A 23,051-nucleotide genomic window follows, 5' to 3' on the forward strand; every position below is an offset into this window, starting at 1 on the left:
TCACTGCCCCCTAGTGTGTGTGTTCACTAGTGTGTATGTGGTGTTTCACTTCACGGATGGGTTAAATGCGGAGGTGAAATTTCCCCGGTTGTGGGATCAAAAAAGTATCACTTAACTACATATATATTTACATATTGTAGGCTTCTCATCTGGATCGGTACATGAGAAGTCGAATACATAACACCGCTTTAGGTTAAAGGTAGTTTGTTGTCTACAAGTCAACAAAAAGACAACAGAGACCGCTCTGTTTCCATGGAGCTGACGTCACTTCCACCCTGGCCGAGGCTGGCTGTGCAGAATGGCCGCGGCGGTGTATTCAGAGATTTAACTATGAGTACTCTCTGTGTTCAGACACCCAGGCCCATTTGAGAAGCCAGCTACTCTGAGCCGCACCTATCGCTAACACTGGTGTTTAACCTGACAGATTAGGCTAGTGCAGCAACAGCAACCATGAGTTGAGAATGGATTAAACTAAGAGTGGAGAACTCCTGGAGTGTCAGCAGATTTCCCTCCTCAAACACTCCTGATTCAGCTCAGCAGATTTTCCTCCTCAGACACTCCTGATTCAGCTCAGCAGATTTCCCTCCTCAAACACTCCTGATTCAGCTCAGCAGATTTCCCTCCTCAGACACTCCTGATTCAGCTCAGCAGATTTCCCTCCTCAAACACTCCTGATTCAGCTCAGCAGATTTCCCTCCTCAAACACTCCTGATTCAGCTCAGCAGATTTCCCTCCTCAAACACTCCTGATTCAGCTCAGCAGATTTCCCTCCTCAAACACTCCTGATTCAGCTCAGCAGATTTCCCTCCTCAAACACTCCTGATTCAGCTCAGCAGATTTCCCTCCTCAAACACTCCTGATTCAGCTCAGCAGATTTCCCTCCTCAGACACTCCTGATTCAGCTCAGCAGATTTCCCTCCTTAAACACTCCTGATTCAGCTCAGCAGATTTCCCTCCTCAAACACTCCTGATTCAGCTCAGCAGATTTCCCTCCTCAAACACTCCTGATTCAGCTCAGCAGATTTTCCTCCTTAAACACCTCCTATCAGCTCAGCAGATCATGGCCGAGTGTTACAACAGGGCAAACGGGCTGTGTTAGACTATGGCCCTCAGTTCCTCTACACTGGACTAAACCATCTAGCTACAGTGTTGAGTTAACACTCTGGTTTGATATGTTGTTTGATTCTAAGGCCAGGATTCAGTTCAATTTTTGATAGGTGTTAAAGAAATCTCAGAGCTCTAATGATGTGCTGGGCAGACTGATTTGACTCAGATAAAGTTCTCACATAGAACTTTTTAAATGCCTGACACAAAATCATAAACCCTATAAAAAAAAAGCCAAGTCATTGGAAATGTGAATGTGTCTGTAGCGAATATCCCTCCCCTCTTCCCACCCACTCTAAGGATGCACCAACATGCCTAGTTTTGATCACTGACGGTGGTTTTCTTGAAAGAATGAGAATGAGAGACCCTCAGAACAGAGAGATGGGTGTATTTGTACAAATTTACAAATGTCAGGTCCAAAATAGTTGGAAAAGTATATTAAATGTAAATGAAAACAGAAAGCCGTGATTTGTAAATCCACTTTGACCTGTATTTAAATGAAACAACCCCAAGTCAAGATTTGAATTGTTTTACCTTATTAAATGTATTGTTTTGTGTACATAGAGACTCTGAAATTGTTGTCTGCAACATGTTCCAGAAATGTTGGGAATTTAAGACTAGGAACATTGTGAAATGCTCAGAAAACAACAGGCAGTGCTTGGGTATAAAACAAGAATCCGAGAAATGCTTTGTCCGCTACGACCAAGGATGGTCGAGGCTTGAGACTTTGCCAAAAATGTGTCAACAAATAACCCAACGGTGTAAATACAATGTTCTTTAATAAGCGATTGCAAGGATTTTAGGTATTCCAACCTCTACAGTGGATAATATCATCAAAAGACTCAGCTCAGAAGTCAGCTCAGGCATGTGGCATGGGTAACTGTGATGGCATATACATTTTGGAGCAAGACGCTGCCTTTTAAACAGTGTCTTTTAAACAGGAGACGTCCATGCATATTTCTGTATGACATCACCAAGCCACATTCTGCATGTGTTACAACAGTGTGGCTGCGTAATCAGAGACTGGGTGCAAGGCCTGTCTCCCATTAAAAACATGTGGTACATTATAAAGTGCAAATGACTACAATGAAGGTCCTGTATGGTTGCACAGCTGAAGACTTGTATGACAGAAGAGTGACCAAAAAATCTGCTTTCAAAACCGGATCAATTGTTGTTTTTAGTGCCCAAATGATTATTAAGTGCTGTTAAGAGGAAAGGAGATATAACACAGTGGTAAACATGCTCCTGTGCCAACTTTCTTGCAAGAATCAAATTTGGAATGAGTATATGTTATCCAAAAAAATCAAATACATAAAGTTCATAAGGTAAAACAGCAAATACTCTGTTTTTCAGGTCAATCAGTATTTGGTAATCACTCCTTTCTGTTTTTATTAGCATTTCTCATACTGTCCTAACTTTTTTATAATTAATGTCTGTGTGTATTATTGTGTGTGTGTGTGTGTGTGTGTGTGTGTGTGTGTGTGTGTGTGTGTGTCCATGCTTAGAACAGCGTCTAGCTGGACTTATATAAACACTGCAGGTGTTAATTCAACTCTCAAATCAGCTGGAGATTTTGCACCTTAAAAGCTGAAAGGATTAGGTTTGTTTAACAGCAGCAAGAGGAGAATGGATTAACCATTTAATGAATTTTCAGTCATATGCAGAAGTTCGGGCACCCCTGGTGAAATGCCATGTTTTGTTGATTGAAGTCAGAGTAAATTATCACAGTCTGTGCAGAGAACAGACTTCTGTGCCTTTTAATATGCAATTATGGTTTATTTGCTAAATTTAACATATTGGGAAAAAAAATTAAATACAAAACTCAAATCAAAACATGTAATTTGGCCGAGAGTGTTCAAACCTTTGCATGCTGTACATCCATGAGCCGAAACATTATGACCCCTATCAGATAAAGCAAATAATGTTGACGTGCATATCAAGGTCTGGGATATATTATTATATACAACCCCAATTCCAAAGTTGAGGAATGCTCAAAAAACACCTGTTTGGAACATTCCACAGGTGAACAGGTTAATTGGAAACAGGTGAGTTTCATGATTGGGTATAAAGGGGGCATCCCTGAAAGGCTCAGTCATTCACAAGCAAGGATGGGGTGAGGTTCACCACTTTGTGAACAACTGCGTGAGCAAATAGTCCAACAGTTTAAGAACAACATTTCTCAACGTGCAATTGCAAGGAATTTAGGGATGAACCAATGACAGGGTGTTTATTAATATTACCCTATGTGGTCCAAACAGACAAAAGAGCTGCTGTCACAAAAAAGGAATTATGGGTGGATACATGTGCGCCGTTCACCTGGAGAAATGATGGCACCAGGATGCACTGTGGGGAGAACATTATGTAGAGTCCATGCCTTCACAGGTCAGAGCTGTTTTGGTGGTACACAGAGGACCATCAGTTTATTAGGCAGGTGCTCATAATGTTTTGGCTCATCAGTGTATACTATAAGGCTTAAACTCTGGTTACAGCCTAAGTTTGCCATTCATATTGCTTCAGATTCTGGCTCTGAATTGCACCTCATGCAGGACATATGTTTAACCCCTTAAATGGCCAGGGCGTACAGTACAGGCCCAAGTTTTTAATACATGCATCTAAAACCTAAGAATTGCTCTGCCAGTTTGCATTGAAGTCCCTGCAGGTACTGAAAAATAAGCCTTACTATGTAATAAGCCCGAGATGTTAAAGGAAACAAAGCAGAAATATTTCAATGCCAGGGTTATTGCCATTGTAATAGCGTTAAAATGATAAATCTATTTCTAGCTCAGCTGTCATAGACATTCATTCTGTAGGTTGCTGCTGCTGTTGTAAGAACTCACTGAAAAGAGGCTCTTTTTATATTGCAAGAAGAAAATGCACAAAAATTGATGTGGAAAAAAATCTCCTTGTTTATTCAGATGCACTGGCATGTTACCTTCCAGTAGCCCAAAGTCTAAGGTGATTACAGAGCATTTCAGGACTTTGCTCAGTAGGATGAGCTGTATCATCCAATCATGACTTTGCAGAAGGTTATGAGACGTTTATAAGTTAAAGATCCTATAAAAATCACAAGATCTGTGTTAAACAGCCACCTCGCTGTGGTGTTTCATTAACCCATGACCCAGGCCTTTTCAGATTCTGCATCTCCTGTAGAAAAAGAACACTTATAACATTTAGAGTTACATTTCCACAAACTGCTGAACCTGTGTCGTTTTATTGCTCATCTTGTAATGGTGACAATGAGACACAGAGTCAGAAGCAGCAGTAAGTTGGTAATTAATGGAAAACAGAAACCGGAGACTTTCTCTATGTGACACTTCCTACACGCTGAGTTCCCAGTCTCTCCTCTCTCAGTTTCCCAGGCTCTGTCGCTCTTGTGTGAAAGCATGCCGCCCCACGGTTGCCAAAGAGTGTGGCCAAAAACGGAAGCATTTAACACCAAGTAGCTGACTTGGAGCTAAATCATTCTCAGAGAAATAGTCTTGGATTGGAGAGCCCCCACTGTCAAAGCACTAAATAGCTTGTCAAGGTTGATTAAAGGGTCACCCCCTCGTTCACTTGTTTGTGTCTGTCTCCATGGAAACAAAATCAGGTCATAAACAGCTTTTAGATAGATCGATTTATGGCCTTTTTTTTTATTCGTGTTATTGATATGAATTTAGTGATATCTTTTGCACCGGAAATGTATCATTGTGCTTGTGTTGAATGAACTCATGTGAATCCCCAGTGCTGAACGAAAAGTGTTCACTATCCAGCTGGAGTTAAAGCGATGATTCGGACAGAAATCAAATTTGCACAGTCCCCGCCCCCTTTCACTAACACTGTCGATCAGCCAACACAAATTTAGAGTCCCAAGTTTGCTTATTTAGCATTGCACTGGAGCTACACGGCTAACAAGAAATGGAATTATGTAGCCTGAAGTTGAGCATTGTGTACAACTGAGTGCCTCTCGCCTGAACCATTGCTTTAAATTGCTTTCATTGTGTTAGATAGATGCATGAATGTTCATTCCACACTGTGTTAACATACTTTAAAAGTTGAACCGCAAGAGTTCATTTAACACTACAGGTGAGGCTCCCGAGTGGCGCAACTGTCTAAGCGTTGGCCCTGTCATCAGGAGATCATGAGATCGATCCCTGGTGATGCTACAGCCGTCCGTAGCCAGGAGTCCAAGAGTGCACAATTGGCCTTGCTCTTTCTGGGTGGGTAGGATGGCCCTCCTCCCCCATCACTCAATGCTATGCTAGTCAGTGCAGACATCTGTTAGCTGACGTAACAGATCTGGCGGTTGGCGCTTTCCTCCTGTGACGTTGTGTGAGCGGCAGTTAGAAAAGAAGTGTTGGCTGGTTTCGCAGATCTCGTAGGAAGCCTGTGCTAGACTTCACCCTCCTAGCATTGGTAGTATCGTGTGACTGGGGAGTCCTAAGTAGCGGGTGGAATTGGAGACGACTAAATTGGGAAGAAAATCTGGTAAAAATAAAAATAAAAAAAACACTACAGGTGAATTGTAAACCTCAATAGGTCAGAACATCAAATAGCTGAAGAAATAAATCTGTTCCCTTGATGCTTTTTAAATTCATAAATTCAGATGTCTGCTGTCTGTGTCAAAACGGTAACTTTACAGGAGAAGGATAAAAACAACTTTACTTTTAGTGTAAGTCCATGGAACCAGACCTTTTTCCAATTGATTTTGGGCCGTTTCTTTAGGTCCATTCATTGTGAAATTTAGGCTAACATGCATTTTCAAATTATGTCAAAAACTGAAAAATGGAGATACAAGGTTTTGTTCCGACAGCAGCGACATGTAATACTGAGAAAGGTAACAAACCTTTTCAGTTGATGGAGCTCAACATCTTTATTTCTATCACTCAATATAATTAAACCCTTAAAAGTAATTATAGCTCAAAAATACATGAGTGTCTATTTTGTGGCAGCTGATTGCCTCAGAAAATACATGTCATGAATCTACATACAACCACTTCCTCAGAACATTTAAGCTAACTTCTGTGTAAAGAACACAACATGAATATTGGCATCAAAGAACGCTAATTAATTTACTGCTGCGACAAGTGACGAACAGCTGGCTTCAGAATGACTAGTCTTATCAGAAGCCCTTTAAAAGCCTACTACCACACTTTTACTGTACGTTAGTAGCTCAGACTTGCCTGATAAACTTGCACAGAACACCTTCATCAAGGTTTAATATAACATGTATCTGTTAAATGTATCCAAAAATTGCACCAAATCTTGGCATGAAAATAACATTTATTACCAGAAATAAACTTTATATTAAGATAAATGATAAAAAAAAATGGAACAAAGAAAGCTAAGAAACTAACAAAACCAAAAAGAACGCTGGAAGCTCCACCTGCTCCACAATATCAAAGGTTACCAGCTTCATGAACTTAGGAAGAAGGAAACTGTTCAACACACTTAACATGTTTACTTAATTATAACTTATATATAAGTTTTCTTTACTCAGTTCAATGAATGACGTTCAGCTTGATGTTTAAAGCGTGTTATTCAACGCTCAGTCTTACAGGTGTTAATGCACTGTAAGAGTTCATTCAACGCTGCAGGTGATCATCTCATAAATCAGAGCCTGGGGGGTAAACTGCATCGTTCAGAGTGGCTTGACATGAAATGGTTCGTTGCAGAGAAACGCACAGACTCCAGTTTCTTTAAAGTGGGGGTGATAGGAACCAGGGGTCACAATGTTTACAATACAAATATGCCCTGATTATTTATTATCCAAAAACAGCCGTGAACCTCCCCGCGTCTTCTGTGTTTTCACATATAATGCTGATGATGGTGAAATACTCATACATTTGTAAATATTAAGTTTTCCCAGGAGATTATTTTGTCTTACAACTCCTCGCGTGTACCCCTCCACCACGAGTGGATTAAGTACAAGCCAAAGCGTGTTTGGGCGAGTTTCTCTAGAGCCGGGCGTTTAACACCAAACCACTCTGAATAAATCTGCTTACGTCTCAACCATGTAGTGATGCACGGTCTTTGAAAACACGGTGGAGTTTCCCTTTAATGCACTGCGAGAGCTAATTGAGCACTGCAGGTAATGACAGTTCAGTTGAGCGGTGAGACTCGGTGCTGCGCTGGGGATTTTGCTGTGTAATTCTAGCTCACATACAGGCAGGACGCCCTCGTGTCGTTCGCATCGCGTCGCTGCCGGTCACGTTACCCGGTGCGAATCAGGCGCGCCGTGGCCTCCTATTGTCGTCAACGGTGATGTGGAGGCGCTAGAGCGCGAGGACCCGCCAGTCCTCAGTTAGCGCAGCGCGGTAACGGGGGGATCACCGGCGAATCACACCCCCTGAAAAGGCAGCGTAAAGATGCGTAGACTGTCTTGAATTCACCTCAGCCGTCTGAACTGGTGCTCATGAGCCTGCTGGGCGGCTACAAGAAAAAGCCCGGTTACGATGGCTACGAATCTTTGCAGCTGGTCGATAGCGGCAGAGACTTCAGCAGCGGGGGAGGAAGAGGAGGCAGAGGAGGAGGAGGTGGTGCAGGAGGCCTAACAGCGACGGGTTTCGGTGCCAAAACACGACCGGACGATTTCAGCACCATGGACAGTTCAGGTAAGCCTATAGACGGCGTTATTGTTTTTGTCGCTCCACCTGTTTTCCGGATAAGCCCCGCCTCCCTGCATTAGTGTTGGCCGGCCCTGGTTCTCCTCCGGCGCTGGGATTGGTTAGTAGGCAAGACTCTGCTGTAGGCGGACCTGCCTGTGACAATGAATTACTAGCCAGTCTCAGCGTAGGAGGCGGGGCCAAGCCGTAATACGGGTGGGAAAGAAAATCATGACGCCTAGGCAGCGCCGTTAGAGTCAGCATGAAAATGTCTTGCATTGCTGTGTGTCTTTCATCTTCTTTCTGTAGTAGGTGAGCACGAACATTAGCAGTGAATGCAGCCCATCCCGCTTTAGCCCATCCCAGAAGCATGCTTTGTGCTGTGGCCGTTGCTGTGTCATGATCAGCTCCCATATGCAGTGAAATGTCAGCACGCTAGCACACATGGATGGAAGTTCTTGGTCTGGGTCTGGTGCTGCTGGATTAGCATGCAGGTAGCTAAGAATTAAACAGACACCAGTAGAGAGAGGATGGTGTAAGAGACAGTTGGTCTGCTGGGTGTTTTGTGGGTGGGCTAGCGTGGCTGGTGTACTGCAGTGGCCTGAAAAGAGTGTAGTGTGTGGAGGGGAGAGGGCGTTTCTTCTTCAAATACACGCTGTCAGGTGCTCTCGCCTCAGCTGGTGTCTGCCACTGTCTGTTTCCGCAGTGTGTGTCTGTCTGTCTGTCTGTGTGTGTTAGAGGAGGTGAGATTGGAGGTGTCTGAGGTGTCTTTGTGTTATAAGTGTGAAATAGACCATGCGACTCTATGGAGACAAATGAATTCAGCCTTTTTAAGCAGCCTTAGCTTGTACACCACTGTTACACATCTGAAAACACACGGCTACAGAATCGACTCCTTTCAAAAAAAACATTTTTTTGTATGTTTACTGTGTTCCAAATACTGAGGCACTCGTGGGACACAAGCTACAGGATTTATTCACACCGTTAATGAAAAACTATTTGTCACCTTAAGTAATGAGTTTGCTAAAAGTCTTATATTAGGATTACTTGATAAAAATGCATATTTTATGTTGTCTGAACAACCGTGGTGAATCGAAGTCGACTGGACGTTTTTCTTGTCCTGATCAGTGTTTCATCATTTCAGTGTCATTACAGATTTCCTCATTTTTCCACACAATGACAAAACCTGGAAGATAGCAAGCTTTCTTCTTTGTTCACTGTGGCTGCATTTTTGTGCTGTGGATCTCCCCTGACTGTTTAAATGATAATCAAAATCAACTGAAATTTTATGGAAGTTAATGTTAGACATTTTCTGTGCTCTGTGTGTGTGGGTGAATAAAAGAGGAGCTTTGTGTCTGTCTGAATGTGATCTATAATTAAAGAGGTAGAGTGGGGTCCAGTTACAGGACACACACACACATGGGCTTGCTTTTATACAGTGTCAGAATGTGGGCTTATACATATTATACATATGCGCGCACACACACACACACACACACACATATATATATATATATATATATATATATATATATATATGTATAATATGCATCTAGGCCTTAGTGTAGTAATAATTATATCCCATTTTTATTCATATCTACGTATATCTACACATATCATTGCTGTCAAATATGTCATATGTCAAATAGTAACTTTACAGGAGAGCGAAAAAACTTGCTCAACTTCTAAAGGAGCAAGTTTAACACAATGCAAATGTATGCCAATATCTAAGTATCGATATCTAATAAAAAATAATCATATAATAATATCAGAAACTCAGTGCCATAGAGAGCAGTTGTAACCTGCTGGGCTGAGAGAACAAAAGGGTGGAGAATTAACAAGGAAATGTGTGAGAGACCGACGCTTTTGTATCTCATCTTTATTGATCTCTCTTGGCCTTATATGGAGCAGCCCTCATGGGCTCTTTCTCTCTCTCCCTCTCTCTCCTTTCCTCATCACACACAACCCCTCGTAGGATAAAAGGGACTTTAGTAGGAGTTCAGAGGCTCTGTGTGTGTGTGAGAGCAGTCCTGGACTTTGAAGTCAGCTGGGCCTCTGAGTCTCTGCCCACTCCAAATAGAGCCTTTCTGTACTTTTATGGCTCTGACAGGAAGTCTGCTTTGTGTCCAAGTTCACTGCTTCGGCACAGCCAGGCCGCCCTGCTCTTTTCTCACTGTGAAAAGCATCAGCAGTGTGTGGTCAGCTAGGAGACACAAGTGCTGACTCAGTCACATTGGTGTATAGAGTACACTTCTACAACATTAATCAGCATTTCATCAAGGGAAGCCCAAAATTAGGCTTCAGTCTGCTCATGGTTCGAGTCTGGGGTGTGAGCACTTGCCATTTATCTCCATACATTCTAGGCTTATTATCCAGTTTTTAAAATTTTACTGGATATTATTCAGCAAATATTAATTCTTTAGTGAGTGCATTGTAAACAGTTGTGGTAATTTCCCAGTAATGAACAGTACTATTTACAATAATTTACTGTTTTATTAAATTATGGTATGTTATTATACTTTGATATGACTTTTGGAAGCTGGTGTGCATTCTTAACAGTGTGCTGTAAAAATGAAGTAGCCCAGAATTTTCTAAAATTGCTGTAAAAGAGCTCAACACTCTCGGTGGAGATCACTCAGTGCCAGTTCTGTTACATCAGCTGCTTGGGTTAGCATTGCACTGAATGACAGGGAGAAGGAGAACCACCCTCCTCGCCCAGAGAAAGCAAGGAAAATTTTGCTCTCTTGGACTCCCGGTCATGGGTGGCTGTAGCATGCCGTGAAGTAGATTTGTTTAGTGTTGGTGGTCTGTATATAAGAGGTGTAAGTCAGTGAATCAGTAGATTGATGTTATGGATTGTGCTGAAGTAAGAGGATCTGTAAAGTATGGCCCTGACAAATAAGGGTCAGCATTGCCCAGACTTAATGGGTACCAGGCACTATTGTACTGGTTGTACCATGGTAGTTCACACCAGTGAGTAAACCTTACCTGTAGATGTGCACAGTAAAGATCTGGCACCTGAACTGATTTTCAGGTCAATTGCTATAATTTGTTGTAATTGTGATTATATGTGTGCTATATCAGACTATACATTACGCTGATTTAAAACTGTATAATTTGCAGACGTTTTTACAGTGTACTATGAAGTAGTTCATTCAAGTGATTAAAGTTAAGTAATGATGTCATTAAATGTAATGTAACTATAGTTACTGTAGTGATTTTAGATATGTGGTTATGAATAAAGAGTCTGGACCTTCTGACAGGTCTTTAGAGTTTAAAAAGGTCATTGGTTTACAAGGCCATTTCAATCAGGTTCCATCATTTCTGTGTAAGTTCTTGTCTTGAAAGCACCGTAGAGGAACATATTCATACACACAACCGAAACACTGTGGAGGAGGCCAAGCTGGAAATTGTGGTCATGGGACTAAGCCACTTTAGGATAAAGAAGTATTTGTTTTCCTTAGTAAGTAGATAGAGAGCACTGTATACTCAGAGTTTCTGCAGAACAGTAATGTCCATTCAGCAGAAAAGAACTCATGAGACAGTTAATGCAAAACTGTCTGCTCCAGGTAAAGAAGTGTTTCGTTTTGAGAGTTATTTCTTATTTTTCTCCCACAGTTCAAAAAATTTCCCCATTTGTGTAATGTTTGTTTTTAAAGTTAACAAGTTACTAACTACAAGATTTGTATTATAACCATTTTCCAAAAAGATTTAGAATCTAAGGATATTTAGGCATGTTCACTGGGCCCTTAAACTGCTGTGCTGGGTCTTGTTATTTGAAGCTTCACGACATTCAAAGAGAACAAAATTATAGAATACATAAAACTTGATCATATTCCAGATACACTAATGAAGTACCAGTAGTGTTAAAACACATGTAGTAGATTTTATTACATAATATAGTGCATTGTTTTATATTGTGTATTGTATTGGATCATATTATGTATATCAACTTTGTTAAGGCATTGTGGAAGGATCTCTACAAGTTTCTGGCAACATGATGAGGATAACAATCTCTAAAGTAGAGCTGGGCGATACGGGCAAAAATTTGATCACAATAAACAAAATTCATACCGTTCGATATCGATACATATTGCGATAAATGTCGTGAGGGCTAATTTTTGCTCCTTAATATCTGTTTTAAACTATCTTTTATGGTTGGAACAGGCAAGCACTCACCAAACAGTGGAACATCTGTCATGGGAGAGTGGGAGAAAGTGTCTGGTGAGCTGTTTTTTACCAGCTGGAAAAGCAGAGCCTCAATTTGTGAAAATAGCCATAATTTAAGAAAGAAAAATAATTTTTAGCTGTCTGGTGACGAGTGCTCGGCTATCCCGCTACAAATGCTAAACAAGTGGCCAACAGCAGTGCTAAACTGTTTAGTTTCTCAACAACATCAACTTAGTACGAACAGCACACGCTAGCTGGCTCGGCACGTCAGTGATACATCACCGTCTTAGTGCCATCAGTCCTAACACAGCCATGTCAGAGCACATCACAGCTAGCAGACGACTGGATTTCTCTATACTATCGTAGTGAATCACAGTATATAACTCCAGACAGAGTCCTCCGTTTAAGTATGTTTAAACTGAAAGTGGTGCTTTTGTGTCTTATTTGATCTACAGTATCATCAATTCGCTGTGTTGTGCGAGTGACGGAGCGCTGCTTCAAGTTAGCCAGCTGCTAAAAACAGCTAGCCTGGAAAGATAGCGCTCTTCCACTTTCCAGTGCCTCACAGCTTCCTCGGTTTATTTTCATTTAAATCAGGGCGCTACCTCACATGAATCCACTTCTTTCTTTCACTTTCATTGCTTGGGAATGAGATAATACTAAAATCAGATTTTTTTGAGTGCTGTAACAGTGCTTTAGTGGTGAAGAACAGGCGTGATTTAACGCTGCTATAGCTTGTTAGGATGTTAGGAAAGAGGTGAGTTCACTGTAGGTCAGTACAGTTACACCACTGATCACATCACTCACTCTTAGTCACAGGAGAACAGATCGCTGGTCTCTCCACTCAAACAGTGAATGTATAACTCCACATTTCAGACGTTGCCAAAGTATATATCTCCAAGTACATATCTCTAATCATGTCGAAAAACTCAGAAGTGCACCTTCTCCTGGGGGACAGCAGAGTGGTGTTGCTTTCCTTGCATTAGAAAAGGCCAGTAGGGCTGTCACTGGAACGTGGAAGTGTGAGAATATCGAAAATTTATCAAACCCTTTTTATCGCTCTATCGAGGAAAAGTTATATCGCAATAATTATCGTTATCGTTTTATTGCCCAGTCCTGCTCTTAAGATAACCATTTTGGACTCTATGTACCAATTTGTACCAAATTTGCTTAGTTGGGTTCTAATCAGGGCTTAAGGCAGGGCAATTAATTTGTTCCTCTTAAACCATTCATGTCCAGTGCATGCTTTGTCTGTTACAGAGTAACAACCCCAATTCAAATGAAGTTGGGACGTTGTGTAAAACAAATAAAAACAGAATACGATGATTTGCAAATCCTTTGCAACCTATATTCAATCGAATACACTACAAAGACAAGATATTTACAAAAGACTGGGAAAGTTGAGGAATGCTAAAAAAAAACACCTGTTTGGAACATTCCACAGGTGAACAGGTTAATTGGAAACAGGTGAGTTTCATGATTGGGTATAAAGGGAGCATCCCTGAAAGGCTCAGTCGTTCACAAGCAAGGAAGGATGGGGCGAGGTTCACCACTTTGTGAACAACTGCGTGAGCAAATAGTCCAACAGTTTAAGAACAATGTTTCTCAACGTGCAATTGCAATGAATTTAGGGATTTCATCATCTATAGTCCATAATATCATCAAAAGATTCAGAGAATCTGGAGAAATCTCTGCAAGTAAGCGGCAAGGCAGAAAACCAACATTGAATGGCCGTGACCATCGATCCCTCAGGCGGCTCTGCATTAAAAACCGACATCATTCTGTAACGAATATTACCACATGGGCTCAGGAACACTTCAGAAAACCACTGTCAGTGAACTCAGTTCGTCGCTCCATCTACAAGTGCAAGTTAAAGCTCTGCCATGCAAAGCGAAGCCATATATCAACACCACCCAGAAACGCCGCCGGCTTCTCTGGGCCTTAGCTCATCTGAGATGGACTGACGCAAAGTGGAAAAGTGTCCTGTGGATCTGACGAGTCCACATTTCAAATTGTTTTTGGAAATCAGTCCTCTTTTGTGTCCTCTGGGCCAAAGAGGAAAAGGACTGTCCAGATTGTTGTCAAGTTCAAAAGCCAGCATCTCTGATGGTATGGGGGTGTGTTAGTGCCCATGGCAGGGGTAACTTGCACATCTGTGAAGGCACCATTAATGCTGAAAGGTACATACAGGTTTTGGAGCAACATCTGCTGCCATCCAAGCAACGTGTTTTTCAGGGACGTCCTGCTTATTTCAGCAAGACAATGCCAAGCCACATTCTGCACGTGTTACAACAGTGTGGCTTCGTAGTAAAAGAGTGCGGGTACTAGACTGGCCTGCCTGCAGTCCAGACCTGTCTCCCATTGAAAATGTGTGGCGCATTATGAAGCGCAAAATACAACGGAGACCCCAGACTGTTGAGCAACTGAAGTTGTACATCAAGCAGGAATGGGAAAGAATTCACCTACAAAGCTTCAACAATTAGTGTCTTCAGTTCCCAAACGCTTATTGAGTGTTGTTAAAAGGAAAGGTGATGTAACACAGTGGTAAACATGCCCCTGTCCCAACTTCTTTGGAACGTGTTGCAGGCATCAAATTTAAAATGAGTGAATATCATCGTATTCTTTTTTTATTTATGTTTTACACAACGTCCCAACTTCATTGGAATTGCGGTTGTAGAATACACAGTCCAACATCAAGGTCAGAGTTATCATTCAACTGAAATATGCCCATGCCATCACACCACCACATCCAGATTCTACTCTTGGTACATACACCCTCTGGTAGGAATCATTTGTCACAGCCACACCTTTCTAACTAATCACAGGAATGCATATGGCCAGTCCATAGGACGGTTTTCCATTTATTTAGAGGCAGTTTTGCATGTTTGACTCAAAGCAAATCTTACTGCCATTTGATTTGGTGGTCAGTGGCTCCACCCACAAATGCAGTTTTGAGCAGTTTTTGCAAGGTCGGAATGTTGGCAAAAATCCAGTGGGAAATTGTGTTTAAGTAATGTGACAATGTGAACTGTCTTAAATAATAAATATCTTTTTTTTCTAAATGGTATAATAAATGAACACACTCTATATATCGCTGCTATTGGAAGAAAACCTCATATCTCTATTTTTGACGATTTTCATTTTTTTACATAATTTGAAAATGTCTGTTATTCTGTACATTGTGTGTAAATTTCATGAAGAATGGTTCAAAAGAAATATCGCAATATCGCATCCATCCATCCATTTTCTAAGCTGCTTCTCCGTCTGGGTCGCAGGGGGGTGCTGGAGCCTATCCCAGCAGTCTTCGGGCGGAAGGCAGGATACACCCTGGACAGGTCGCCAGTCCATCGCAGGGCAGACTGACAGACACAGACAGTCACTCACACACACACTCACACCTAGGGGCAATTTAGCATGTCCAATTGGCCTGACTGCATGTCTTTGGACTGTGGGAGGAAACCCGGCTGGTCGCCCGGCCGGGGAATCGAACCCAGGTCCTCCTTGCTGTGAGACGCCACCGTGCCGCCCGTACTTGGAAAGATGTCTGGTTCCAATGACTTACATTAAAAGTGAAGCAAGCTTTTTCTTTCTCCTGTAAAGTTACTATTTTGGAGATATGAGGTTTTCTTCTGACAACAGCGATATATTTCGGCATTTTGATCAGTTGCACACTACAGTTTCTTATTAGGTAGAATGAAAATTTTACCAGCATTCTGTACAGCTTGTCCAACCTCTCAACAGTTGTTGCAAAAAAATGCACTGATAGGCTTAGCATGACTAGGTCAATTTGTACTGAGCTCCCATGGACATTTATGTCACTGCTATTTGCTACTCTCTGTGGGAGCACCCATGGGTGTTTCTGTAATATTTTTCGATTTAGAGCAGATCGCTTGAAGTGACAGGAGCAGTCTTCATATCAGTAGGAATCTTTGTTCTGCCCATTTTTTCCTTTGCTGCAATATGCTACCATTTCAAATGCTACCATTTCACAGGTATGCTAGTGCAATATATTGCTGCATTGTAATATATTCTGCTCTCCAATGAACCTACCAGTCCTTTATAGAGCAAAACTAATCTGGGGAAAGTTAATTTTATCTGCAATTATAGCCTCGTTTAGGCTTTTGTCAGCGTAGTGTGTTTTCAGTATATGGCCATATGAATATTTGGAGCAGACGCCCAGTGGGTATATGAAGCATTCCCAGATGCAGGATTGTGCAGAAGTGTAGCCTGATGAGTCTAATAACTCCTGCTCTTCAAAGTGAGAGGCTGTTAAGGCTGTGTGTGTATGTGTGTGTGTGTGTGTGTGTGTGTGTGTGTGTGTGTGTGTGTGTGTGTGTGTGTGTGTGTGTGTGTGCGTGTGTGTGCAAGCTGGAAAAAGAGGACATGTCATCCACTGCAGTCTGGGCTCTGCTTCTAACAAATATCAGTAAACTTGTATTATTATACCTGTCAAGGTGTTATTTTCAATCATCACGCCCGGTCAAACTTTGTGCTGCTTTGTGCCACACCTAACATAAAAGGCAATGGTTTCAATTTTTTGCATGTGTCATTTTGTACTGGCTACATTATAGAGATGCGCTGTATATTGTGGGAAGATAAATCACCAGATTTCCTAAATGAGTGGACCTTTGATGATTTGCTGTAAATGTGGTTCTAATGTTAATTCGCTCCTGAATGTAAAGCTCAGGATCAGGGGTCACCAATCATATTTACAGAGGATAACTGTGGATGCTGATTTCATTTCAGTTCCATTCAGCTTGACTGGCACACTGGCCTTGTGAATAAAACTGGTGCGGTGACCCTATTCTAGATCTGCCATGCATTTATCACCCGTATTTTTCTGTATTCTTCTTTATTGCTTCACTATGCTGTGCTAGATGCCCAAAGCCATCTAATTGCTATTAAGTCCAGAGTTACAACTCTTATTAAAGGAGCATTCTGGCCTAAAACAAGCATTTAATGTTATTTGTCATGTTATCTATCTGACTGTAGTACCCAGCATTATATATTACACAAATAGATCATATAACAATTGGGAATCTCATTGCTTCACAAAGCCTTGCACTAATCTTTTTTTGTACAGTCACAAAAACTAGGTTTAGCGGCCTCCTCTGATGTTTGTTTGGTTGTTGTTAAAAATAACCACATAATGCAATGTAATGATTTCTTACAGAGGTTATCAGTGCTTTATCAGCAGAACGTCCACTGCTTTAGCGATGCACGCACGCATGAGAGGTTGGAGTTGTACTGCATAAGAGGGGTACAGGCAAAAGTGCATGAAGTCCACTTCATGGAGTCTATCTGTGCATATATAAGGTAAATTTACAGAAATTGACAATAAAATCTTTCTGTCTATCTATCTATAGAATATGTTCACAATGAGATATTTATATATTACGCCCTAGTTTTGCAGTCATGGATTGAGCCTAATTCTTGACTAATCCAAAATTCTAATTTATTTTTCTCTACTTAAAATTGACATTTAGTCTAGGCTTAGACTCAATCTGTGTCTGAGAAAACAATCCATTATGTTTAGGCATGCAGTTCAAGAGATGAAAATAGCAAAAATGGTTAAAATTGCCCTCCCTATTAAGTAGCCAAATTTATAGCAGTACTGTATGAAGAGAAGGGCTGCTCCTGGTCCGAAGCCCCTCATGCTTTAACATACACGCAACAAGCATTTTATTAGGAACACCTCCTTGTTTCTACACTCATTGTGTGTTTTATCAGCTCCACTTACCATGTAGGAGCACTTTGTAGTTCTATAATTACAGACTGTACTCCATCTGTTTCTCTGCGTACTTTATTATCATCCTGTTCTTCAATGGTTAGGACCCTCACAGAGCAGGAATTATTTGGGTGGTTGGACATTCTCAGCCCTGCAGCACTGCTGTGTCTGATGTATTCATACCACTGCAACACGCACTAACACGCCGACACCATTTCAGTGTCACTGCAGGGCTGAGAGTGATCCACCACCAAAATAATACCTGCCCTGTGGTGGTCCAGTGGGGGTCCTGACCATTGAAGAACAGGGTGAAAGGGGGCCGCTCCCGAGTGGCACAACCGTCTAAGCGTTGGCCCTATCATCAGGAGATCACATGTTTGATCCCTGGTGATGCTACAGCCATCCGTAGCTGGGAGTCGAAGAAAGCACAATTGGCCTCGCTCTTTATGGGTGGGTGGGTGGCCCCCCTTCTCCCCCCATCACTCAACGTGGTGCTTGTCAGGCAGGCGTCTCTTAGCTGACGTAACAGATCTGGCGGTTGGCGCTTTCCTCCTGTGACGTTGTGTGAGCGACAGTTAGAAAAGAAGCAGTGGCTGGTTTCGCAGGTCTCGGAGGAAGCCTGTGCTAGACTTCACCCTCCTAGCATTGGTAGTATTGTGTGACTGGGGAGTCCTAAGTAGCGGGTGGAATTGGAAACAACTAAATTGGGGAGAAAATCTGGGATAAATAAATAAAAAATCTTTAAAAAAGGATAAAATGGGGCTAACAAAGTATGCAGAGAAACAGGCGGACTACAGTCTGTAGTTGTTGAACTACGAAATGCTCCTAGATGTTAAGTGGAACTGATACAATGGACAGATTGAGACTGAGACATAGACTGTAGATAAGGAAGTGTTTCTGAAAAAGTCCTTGGTGAGTGTATATAGAGAACTAGCTTGCTAATGCAGCAATATACACAGTGAAGTAAAGACACTTAGCCAACAAGTTGGTACTTCCTCTTTGAACTGCATGAATGCACTTAACCTACATGTTTACATATTTATGAAGTAAAATATCTGAAATCACACTGAACATACCTGGGGTAAGAATGTGCTTTAGGTTCACTACTTCGTGGATGACTAGTTCAGTCTTCCAGGAGACTATTAGGCTCCTCCATTAACACTGAGAATAAGGCTTTTGGCTAAAAGAATTCACTAAAAATTTAAGTTAAATTAAGTAAAGTGTATATTACATCCATGTCCTACCAGCTTCAAATGTCCTTGTTTACAGACCTGCCGAAAGTGGTACTAAATCCAGTGTGGAGAAGTTAAAGGACACCTCAGTTAGCTTGTTGCTAACACTATACAGTAATTCCTATGGAGATGCTAGCAAAAAATAGAGTTCCACATCACTCCTAAATACATTGATTTGAAGGCATTTTTTGTCCATAATATATTAGAGATTGATCCAGCAGTTAAATATGCTGTTAACTACGTGACAGAGCTCTGAATAATCTCTAAATGGTCTGACCTGTTCTCCAATGACTCAATGCCTATAAACAGGGATGACAGTCTTTCTGTGGTTGATCACTCCCTGTGCTGCTTAGGAAATGATCCGCACAGTCAGAATGTTATATATACGCTCACTGGCCACTACTTTGTGCTTCCAGTTACTGGTCACTTTGTGAGATCTGTCTTCCTTATAGGGCTACTTTATTGGTGTACAGTTTCACACTGTATCTGTAATTGTGGCTGTGTCCATGCACAGTTTGTCAGCCACCTTCTACTCCGTTCATCACTGGTCAGTTTCTTACCACAGGATAAGTGATGACCAGAAATTATTTGGGTGGTGGATATTTCTCAGCACATCAGTGACAGCAGATCATGTCCAGAGGTGTTATTGATGTTTCTATACATGTCATGAGTCCCTGCAAGGTTAAGAGTGGTCAACCACCCAGAAATATCCAGCCATAAGCAACTGACCAGTGATGAGGGTCTAGAGGATGGCTAACAATAGTTGTACAGCAACAGCTAGACTACATTCTCTAATGTACGCCGACAAGGGGGAGCTACAAGGGCTTTCTAATAAAAAATCTAGTGAGTGTATATGTGTGTGTGTTGTATGTTAAGAAAGTCCTGGCAAGGTCTGCAGAGCTAAGTGGGAGGTGGCTGAGTCAGGCTAATAGTTTGGGAATGGTCCAGCGTGGGAGGATGTACAGATACCCGTATGCACTGGTACTTGCAAAAAGCAAAAGAAAAACATTGATTCTCATTTCTTTAGAGTTTTAATCAAGGTGTTAATGTTTGTAGGTTTTTGTCATATGTTGGAAAATAATACATTAAATATAAAATGTGCTATAACTTTTACACATTTTAGGTTTTTTGTTCAGTATATTAAAATCAGCAAGTAGCCAGTGATTGTGTATATTAACAGAAGCTATGAAAATGAATTTACAGGGTTCTTATAAATAAAGGGGCACTTTTGCCAAAATGAAAAGTGTAGCCATGTGTTGCAAACATGCCAACTTGCATCCCACGACTGTACTGTAGCAGCCTCAGAAATATTCTGGTTTAAAGACCAGAAAAAACCCTTCTGATGATGTATTTTGAAGGTGGGTGGAATTTTTGAAAACCTGCAAGCATTTTAGGGTGGATGCTTACTTTTTTCCTGCTGTCTGGCTAAAGCAAAGGAAGGCTACACTAGCAGTCAGGAGTTCTTTGTGACTGTGGTGGAGTGTCTCAGTAATTTGATGTATTTGTGTAATGCATGCTGGGTACAGTAGTGAGAACGTCAGTAAGTAATGGACAAAAAACCAAAAATGATACAAAACTGTGAATTCCATCAAACCAGTGCAGGGCTAGATAATATGATGTAATGCTACCTTTATGTCAGAATGCTCCTTAAAACAAGACTATGAATTTAGTGATGTGTGCTTATTGAGGTTAACAGTTCCTCTTTTCCTGTCAATACACAGCAAAGCTAATCAATCATGGGTGGTTGTTGGTCCAAGTATACAGAGAATTTAGCACACACATACTGCAATGTGAGCAGCAGCTTATGTCCAACACTGGGTGAAAACTGATGTGCCAAAGTGGAGCTAATTTACTACTCCTTGCAAGAGGGACTTCTTGAGAGTTCTGAATTGCATAAAGTACATAGCAAGCTGTGGATGTAAAAGAGAAATCTTGACTCTATTTCATAGCATTGAGAGGCCTTAAGTAGTATTATTACAAGTGAGAGTCATCAAGTCTTTGTTTTACTGCTTATGCATGCCATATGTATTTTTGCATGTTTCATTGTTTTGGTTTATTTTGTATGCCCTAGTTTCAGCATGTGCGTTTTTGGTGTCCCGTCCTGTGTGTGTTGTTGTAAGACGTCAAATTCTGATCATTTGAAGGCCCTCCATCTCCAGATATGGATGGGAACTATGGGGGTGGACTGTTGGACATGGTTAAAGGAGGCGCTGGAAAGTTCTTCAGCAACTTCAAAGACAACCTGAAGGACACAATCAAAGACACATCAACCAAGGTTATGCATCAAGTGGCCACGTAAGTCTTACAAGTGTGATTGAACGACACACAACTGTGTATGTTTGTGTGTGATACTACAAGTGTACGTGAGATCACTAATGGAATTGTAATGATGTATACCCTATACATCCACTGTCTACTTGAGAAGAAACCCCAAACCCCAGACACTTGCTTTTGAATTTCCATCGAGTGACCACAAAATGAGTTGTTCCTACAATAGTGCGCAAAAAGTCAAAGAATGGAATTTGAGTACAAGTAATACATTTTTCAGGAGAGCAGAATCATTAATCATTCCTTAATTGGAAAAGTGCAGCTGCTGGTGTCATCAGAAAAATGAACTGACCCTACAAGAGTGCAATTACTGAATGGGTTTGCTAGTACTAAGACTGCTAGTACTAAGAAAACTTCTAGGATTGAACTTTGGACATATGGAAAAAAATGTTGTAGATTTTATTGTTGTAGACTTTTAAAAATAATAGCAAGTCTCTCAAAAACAATGGAAGCTGTTATGAAGGGAAAGAATGGATACAACCAATCCTTAAAATTGGGATATTAGATTTAGTTGTTGAGGCTTCTGTCAAATTTTGTCAAATTTTGTGTTAAATATATGATTTCTGTCTAAAAATGAAGAACATTAAGTTTGTAAAGTCCACTTTGACTTGGCTAGACAAAATCCTCTGCACACACAAGTGTTCCCATGGCGTAGTCTTATCTTCTTCATATAATCATAACAAACTCTCTGAGAGCCTAATCACTGTTTGGAACACTGGAAATTCTTAATATGTTACTGCTGTAACTGCTGCTTAGCCTTAGCCTAACAGAAAAGCCCTGCCTGAATGGGGCCAATGTGTCATGAGTTTGTGATTTGGGATGCAGCCCAAGCTTCAGAAACAGGAAGGCATCTAGGAATGCAAGAGGTGGCTGCTTTCCAAATTTCATGAACTATTTATGTGTGTCTACTTCACAGTAAAAGACCATTTAGATGCCGCTCTTCAGCTAGCCACTGTGCAACAGACCACTCCATCATTTCTGTTCTCCTCTTTTCTTAGCAGTAGATGGTTACTCTAGTTTAAAGTCTTGTTAAAACTTGGAAAGTTTTGAGTCTTAAGTTGAACCATTAGAACTAGTTCATTTTAACTTGACAGCTGCTCGCTGTGACTGAGACTAGCAGTTAGCATTTTCATCAGTAGCGTTTTTTCTCCTTCAGAATAAAGCCTATGAAATGAAATCACTACTAATGCTTTCAAACCTACTTTAAAAGCCACCACAGAATGCATCTTCATACGACTTCAGAAGGTTTGTCAACACTGTATCGCTGAAGTAGCATCACTTGACGTATTTGCAAAAAACACAGCTAATTTATGAGGTGTGTGAACTCTCGCGAGCGACACGCGTCATGCCAAAAGGTGTCTCACTGGGAAAAAGGTTTGTATAATAATTGATTCTAATGGTCCATTGCTACAGCAGCAGAGATACTCTCTCTGTTTGGGTCTCTTGAAGTTGATTTGCATGCTGGGTTTTACACTTTATATACCTAGAACCTTACACTTTATATACCTAGAACCTTACACTTTATATACCTAGAACCTTACACTTTATATACCTTTTCCGTATGATCGCGGTCTCTCCAACCACACCCGCTGTCTTCATAAAGCCTTACAGACTGTGAAGCACTCAGTGCACGTTTAGTAGGCCTACTTACAGAGTATACCATTCAACATATCTATTATTAAGCAGCTTGAGAGAAAATACAGCTCCATAGCAGCTTGCATCTGATCAAGAGTGGACATGCTTCCTGTAGGTACAGTAGGTCAGTATAGTTCTATGGAGTTACAAATTGAACCAGTACATGCCACAGATTGCCGGAAACATGTCAGTGTACAGGTTAAATGCTGGGTTGCTTGACTGATTTTATTCTGTTTTTATGCTTTTTTGGTAGCTAATTGCGTTTAACTG

At 41.2% G+C, this 23,051-nt stretch overlaps 1 protein-coding gene across 7 annotated transcripts in view; it reads left to right on the top strand.

The window, feature by feature from the left end:
• The window catches only part of dnajc6 (DnaJ (Hsp40) homolog, subfamily C, member 6), a 46,977-nt gene that overhangs the window by 1,824 nt on the left and 22,102 nt on the right, over nucleotides 1-23,051 (top strand). The window contains exons 2-3 of one of the 7 annotated variants that reach the window (XM_037534828.1): nucleotides 7,559-7,697; nucleotides 20,963-21,113. In XM_037534828.1, coding sequence (XP_037390725.1) covers nucleotides 7,685-7,697; nucleotides 20,963-21,113 — 164 coding nt within the window. In that variant the 5' untranslated portion in view covers nucleotides 7,559-7,684. Of the gene's footprint in view, nucleotides 1-7,237; nucleotides 7,698-20,962; nucleotides 21,114-23,051 lie in introns of those variants that run through there. The other 6 variants (XM_017698172.2, XM_037534825.1, XM_037534824.1 and 3 more) reach the window with 6 other exon arrangements.

This window comes from Pygocentrus nattereri, chromosome 26 (assembly GCF_015220715.1).
Source record: "Pygocentrus nattereri isolate fPygNat1 chromosome 26, fPygNat1.pri, whole genome shotgun sequence".
Lineage (NCBI taxonomy): Eukaryota > Metazoa > Chordata > Actinopteri > Characiformes > Serrasalmidae > Pygocentrus > Pygocentrus nattereri.